This window comes from Aphanomyces astaci, assembly GCF_000520075.1.
Source record: "Aphanomyces astaci strain APO3 unplaced genomic scaffold supercont1.10, whole genome shotgun sequence".
NCBI lineage: Eukaryota > Oomycota > Saprolegniomycetes > Saprolegniales > Verrucalvaceae > Aphanomyces > Aphanomyces astaci.
The window spans coordinates 1,455,285-1,462,124 of NW_009798273.1; the positions used below are offsets into that span (position 1 = coordinate 1,455,285).

The following is a 6,840-nucleotide window of genomic DNA, read 5'->3' on the forward strand; positions in this document are numbered from 1 at the left end:
CAGCCACCGAGAGGCGATGGCTTCACCGGACTGGCGCCACTGGAAAGCGGCTGAAGAAGCCGAAGTGGCGCAACTTCTCGCGCTCAAGTGTTGGACCGTCCAAACACCACCACCCGGACGTAAAGTCATCCAAGGCCGATGGACTTACGCCCGCAAGACCGACGCCGAAGGCAATGTCATCCGCTGGAAGGCGCGTTGGGTCTTGAAAGGCTTCTCGCAGATCGCAGGAGTAGACTACGATGAGTCCTCCTCCAACGTCATCAAAATGACGTCGATCCGCGCCATCTGCGCCGTCGCCACCTCTCGCCGCATGGTGATCGAACAGGCCGACGCAGTAAACGCCTACATCCAAGCAACGTTAGGACGACCAATATGGGCTGTCGAACCTGAAGGACACGTGACCCAACGCGGCTAGGCCGCCTTGGTCACCATTGCGCTCTACGGACTGAACCAGAGCGGCCACGAGTTCGAAAAGCACTGCAAGAAGCAGATTGCTTCACTCGGCTGGGCTCAAGCGCCCACGACCCATGCGTTTTCACCCGCGGCCAGGGCAACGACCTGAAAATCCTCGGCACGTATGTCGACGACTTCATAGTCGCCGCCCCGACCCAAGAGAAAATGGACAAGATCATGACCACCTTGGCCGCCAAGATCGAACTCAAGCGCCAAGGTCCCGTCCACTACCTACTTGGCATCAGAATCAGCCAAAATATGGACAAAGCAACACTCACCATATCCCAAGACGCGTACGCCGCCAAAGTCCTTGATCGATTCGGTATGACCAACTGCCACCCCGTCGCCACCCCAGAGCTAGCCGACCAAGAAGACCTATGTCACGACGAAAGTCAGCCAAGTGTAGACCAAGGGGAGTACCGAGCAATGATCGGATCCCTTGTTTACCTGATGGTGTGCACGCGTCCCGACATTGCCCACGCCGTCCAACGTCTGTCTTGTCATCTCCATGCCCCGCGCACGCCACACCTGCTCGGCGCCAAGCGTGTCCTACGATACCTGTCAGGAACCAAGACATGGGGCGTTCAATTCGGCATAGGGGAGCCTACCTTGGGAGGATACTGCGACGCAAGCTGGGCTACGCGCCCCGATCGCCGATCCACCACGGGCTTCCTGTGGTCGTTCCTCGGCGGTCTCCTCATGTGGAAGAGTGTCCGCCAGCGCATCACCGCACTATCCAGCTGCGAAGCGGAATACATCGCGGCGGCCGAAGCGGACCGCGAATCGTCGTGGTTGCGCGGCCTCATGACCGACCTCGGCGTTGCAGCCGACACGCTCACCCTACACTGCGACAATATGTCTGCCATCGCTACGTCCAAATCTACAGCGATCAGTGAGCGCACCAAACACATCGACGTGAGACATTATTACCTTCGCGAGCTCGTTCAAGCCGGCGCATTGGCCCTCAAGTTCGTCCCCACGACAGAGATGCGAGCCGACGTCTTGACCAAAGTCGCGACGAAGTTCGCATCCGAGTAATTTCGAAAATGGTCAATGGCAAACTGCCTGACAGAAAACCCCCACCCCCAAGAGAATGGACCAATGACAGGCCTGCATCCCCAAGAAAATGTGCCAATGACAGGCCAGTCAGCCCAAGAGAATGGGCCAATGACAGTGCAGTCTATCGATGATGGAGTCATCAGTCATCAGGGTTAGGGGAGTGTTGAAGTTCGGTATGTTGATGGCAACGGAATCATCCGGATACCGCAAACTTGAACCCTGGATGACAATGTTTATCACCAGGACAGCATTGCACACTTACATCATTGCACCAGAGACGAAGATGCAGCGATCATCAAGGGCATTGGCGCTAGGTCACCTTCAAGTGCGTAGGCAGAAGAGAACAACAGGATATATGTGTTGAAGTAGTTCATTAGCTTAACACTCCTTAATCACTTTTCGATTTCCTATCTTGTTCGTAAGTCGCTCGCTAACGCAAGCCGCCTGCTCCCAAGCCGCAAGTCGCATCCCATCAATTCAACAACAACTTTACGGCGGATCGGATTTTCAACATGGACGAGACGTCCTTCGCATCCCGGCGGAAGTCTAAGGACGTCGTGGCGTTGAAGGGCTCACGGAACGTTTGGGCTAAGACTGTTCCGACAAATTTTCATCTGTCGATTGTAGCGTGCGGCAGCGCCGACGGCATGATCCTGCCTCCGTTGTTTCTTTTGCCTGGTGAATCTGTCAACAAGGACTTGGGTACCTACTGTTCGGTACCTGGTGCTACTGTCACTACGACCCCGAAAGGGTTTATGAATGAAGATTTATTTGAGAAGTGGATTGAATATTTTTCTTCTATTGTCGATGAAACCATTCAGCGTCCGATTTTGCTTGTATTTGATGGATTAGCTTCGCATTATTCCAAAGAAATTGTTACATTGTGTGCGAAGTTGGACATTATTTTAATGTGCCTGCCTTCGAATGCTACGCATCTTTTTCAACCGTTTGATGTTTCCGTGTTTGGTCCGTACAAGAACGCAATCCGTCGAGCAAGCTTTGACGCCATGGTTGCTGATGGTACAAATGATTAGCTCAATAAATATGTTTCAATTGCTAACATAAATTCAACACTTTTTAGAAACAGGAGACATGCACTCCATCTCGAAGGCTACCGCAATTACAATCGCTTCCAACGCATGGACATCGCACATCCTGTCGTCGAATGTCGTCAGCGGGTTTCGTACTGCTGGCCATTTCCCGCTATCGTTAGAGCAAATGATGAAGCGATTCAATTTGTTCCAAAAGGGGGGAGTACCTGCAGCGTATGTTCACGCTGAGTGGCTAGAGCAACAAGACGCCCTTCGACGTCAGCTGCTGGCGTTGCCTGCAGAACAAGCAAAACGCGTGGGTCCGAAACGAATCACCGTAGCGGGACGCATTCTTACCTTGGCCTTGATGCAAGAGATCGACAAAACGAAAGAAGAGCGCGCCAAGGCTGCTAAAGAGACCAAAGCTCTGAGAGCGAAGCGCGCAAAACGCAAGGCGAAGCGACGAACCTGCGACGTGGACGACGTGGACGGCGCGGCTACAGCCCAGCACGATGACGAAGGGCCACCCGACAGCGAAAGAACGCAGGACACCGCATGGGCCCAGCAGGACCAAGGACCGCCGACTGCACTTGACTGTGTTGTCCTACAAGAAGCATTAGTTTAATAGATCGTCTTTTCATATCATTTGCCTCCTGAACTTACTCCTCACAAGATTTTGGTTTTGACGGCCCGTGGAAAATTGGAAAATGATCTTGTCCACGAACCGACACGCAGAATTCACCTGCAGAATACATAACCTGTCGCCTTGAATCTTTTGCTGGTCATAATTAATAACCTAACCGCACAAATTGGAAGCAATTTAGTATAGTGAATCCAAGTGTAAAAGCTACAACTTTAACTGGCACAGCCAAGTAGAGCATTTTCGCGTATAAAATGGTCAATTTGCATGTCTAGACCACCGCAAAACATGATAAATTGACGATGCCGCCGTTGACCTTCAAATTCTACAACGATAGGAAGTTGCAGAATGCGATTTCGATGCCTCAGACCCACGACATGCCCATTCTCCTGCAAGGGAAAAAGTTGTATTGTAATTGGAATTTGCACGACCGCCATCGTACAGATACTGATTGGTCAAAATATTAAATTCCTTGGATATGATTGGCCACTTGATTTCATGGGAGCGTCGACCAAGACATTCCCCAGAGAGCCTCGCCATGCTTACGAGTGCCAAGTCAAGGTGCATATCGCGGCCAGTACACCTAAGTGTATATATGTAGAAGTCATGTATCGAAGTCGATACCGCATATCTCTTCTGCGCTTACATAGAGCCTGCATTCTGCGAATGATTACGGCACTATACTGCGTTTCTGTCTTTCGCACAAGGCCACTTGCTTTCACGTAAAAGATGTAATCTTGCTCAAACTCCTACCGGTACAGTTTGCTCACACTTGTGTGGCCATATATCGGTAAATTAACGTTAGCGTGCATTGCAAGCTGCACGGTAAATGTCCACGATAGTGTTGTCGAACGAGTTTTCAACATCCACCTTTTATGTAGTAAGTATGTCACGAGTGTTGAGAGCATTCAGTTGTAGTGTCAGCCTCCAAATCGAGTTATCGTCCACGACAACCAAGTGAGGAAGGAACGGAGGATAAAGAGCAAGTAGAAATGCAACGTGTATCAAAACTGACATATTTTGGATGTCTAGTCTGCCGCCCTATTGCAGGCTAACGTTATGCGCCTTCCTGCAATACTCAAATGTGGTTGCAGTATTGTTGAAAATGAAGTTAACTTATCACAACACATCGAGCTCGAATTACTACCGTTGCGATCACGAACACGCCAAAAAGCTTGCGATTTCGCCATGATTAGGGTCTGGGCAGTGCGTCTATATAAATCTCAATTCGGAGTCAAGCCGACCATGACATGGTTTCTATAGTTTGATTTCACAATGTCAATTGCAAGCTGGGCAGATTAATAGCGTAAAACTGTGCTGTGGATGTTGGAGTATACTAGTATGTACTGGTACTCTCTACCAAATCGTCAGTACTGTAAACCCAGAGTATTTACTGAGCACACTACTAAATTCATACCGCCCTGTCATTTCAACGACATACATACCGGTATATATACTGTACTTCACCACATCACGTTACTGAAATAAGTTCCATCAGTCGCATGGCATTTCTATCTCCAAGTTGTCGTGACTGGATGGAGTTTGACCACCTTTGTGGTTTTGCACATTATAGCCAATAGAAATGTTTAGCTTACAGCCTGACGTGCGTCGTGCAAATTCGATTTATATCACGTCAAATTCAAATATCTTGATATTTGTATTTAGGGGTTCATAGTTTCTCGATGGAAACGGAATTTGTCCGACGCTCGTCGTGCACGAAGCCTTATAACCGGATGCCGGTCGTGTAAAAACCGTATTATGTACTACATTAATTGGCATTCTACGTTACGATTGCGCAAAACCATTCGCTACTTGACCCGTTATATGAGTTATTGTATGGTCATGAAGTTTGGTAAATGCGAAAATGCAGGCCAGCTGTCCTACACGTCTCTCTTGATTGTTGTATATCTGGCCTACAAAATCTGATGAATAAAAATTGATTATTTTCCTAACTAAATTGATTCCCCCTACTTCCTAGGGCATGTAAACTCCCGCTTTCCCTGGCACAGCCAACACTAACTTGTAAGAGCATCTGCACCGGTGCCAGTAAATTTGACCCCATTATCCGGATAACTTGTTCGGATAAGCGAGTTACTGGCGCTGATCTCGCACACCAAGTCAGTAACGTTAAAACAGATTGCACTTGCTTCGTGATGGATTCTGCTGCATGGGACTCTCCAGTGAATGTAGAGACCATCACCAGTTCTATAGTACAGTATTGGAAATGTTACCGTTGCCCTCATGTAGCAAACCAGCTTGTCATTCACTATACCGGTACCTCTGTGTGCATTCGGGACTACTGTTATACATTGCCGGGCTTAGAAATGACTTGCAGTTTGATCGTTTCCGACGATTAGATCGAGCGAGGCACTCAGCCATGCGTGACACAACTGCACCGCTGCACCTGCTCATGTGGGGTGAAGTTTCGGGAGCGTTCCTTCATTGCCTGTTTTGCTTTTATGTATGTATACTGACGTTTATTCGCGTACATCTAACTAAGAAATCATTTGCGTCTACAGCTAGCAGATTTCGTATAACGTTACCAGTACGTCGAACATCGGACGTCTGAGTGCTGGGGAATGGTGGGGCATGCGGTGACAATCTGCTCGGCCAGGAAGCCGCGGACAAGATCCTTCCACCCGATCTTGTCCGCGGCGGTGGAGCGGAGGGCCTGCAGGTCGGTCAGGCACGTGAGGCGCTGGAGCCGGGGACGGTCTTGAGGTCAGCGTTGAGGACGCGAGGCAGCGACGTGATGGGCGCCCAGGCCAATCCTCAGCAACGGAAAAGCTGAAGGACCGGGCCATGGACTTGTAGGCCGCTGGGGCCTCCTTGGCCACATCCTATGGGGTTGATGGGATACCGGAGGATGTGGCCAAGGATCCCCAACAGTAATCCTCCGGATTATGGCCAAGAGAATTTCACCTCCATATATCTCTGCATGTACGTTACTCCAGTCCAAGTACACAACTCGTGTAATACAAATAATACAAATGAATAATACAGTACTGGAGGAACTGTCCACTTAATGCGCAATCAAGACCTTGTCCTTGGGGGTTTCCGCGCCTTCGTAGGCCTCCTCGTGGGTCTTTTCTTCCATGTACGTCTTAACCGAGATGAAGGCGAGCACGAGACCGACGGTGGAGAGCGTCCAGTTGACAATGATGTTGGACACGGGCGAGATGGGGATGCCGCCCAGACGCCAGCCCACAGCAGCCATGCCAGATTGCACGCACTTGTAGTAACCGGCGTAGCGACCCAGCGTGGACATGTCGTCCGAGAACTGACCCATCAACCAGTACGCCCACACTTGCACGATCGAGTCGTTGAACCCGTAGAACATGTACAGCAAAAACTTGAGCCAGAACGCGCCTTCTTGGAAATCAATGTTCTTGTCCTTCTTGCCGTTGCCCAAGTCAAACTCCACTTGCACCCACATGGCCGAGCCCCACATCAACATGATGAGCACGGCGATCACAAAGATGGACTGCAACGCCTTGGGCTTCTTGCTGCCAGGGCGATCGAGGTACTTGCCCACGGTGAACGCGCCGAGCATCTGCGACCCCCAGTAGAACGCAGACGCGAACGAGCTGGACCGGGTGTTGAACAGCGACGTGTTGAAGAACGAGTGGTACTGGTAGAACCAGTTGGAGTACGCAA

At 50.2% G+C, this 6,840-nt stretch overlaps 1 protein-coding gene across 1 annotated transcript in view; it reads right to left on the reverse strand.

Annotated features, from left to right (window-relative positions):
• Positions 1 to 6,205: 6,205 nt before the first annotated feature.
• The window catches only part of H257_05627 (hypothetical protein), a gene marked incomplete at both ends in the record, with an annotated part of 1,943 nt that continues 1,308 nt past the window's right edge, over positions 6,206 to 6,840 (reverse strand). The window contains one exon of the mRNA XM_009830558.1: positions 6,206 to 6,814. Coding sequence (XP_009828860.1) covers positions 6,206 to 6,814 — 609 coding nt within the window. The remainder of the gene's footprint in view (positions 6,815 to 6,840) is intronic.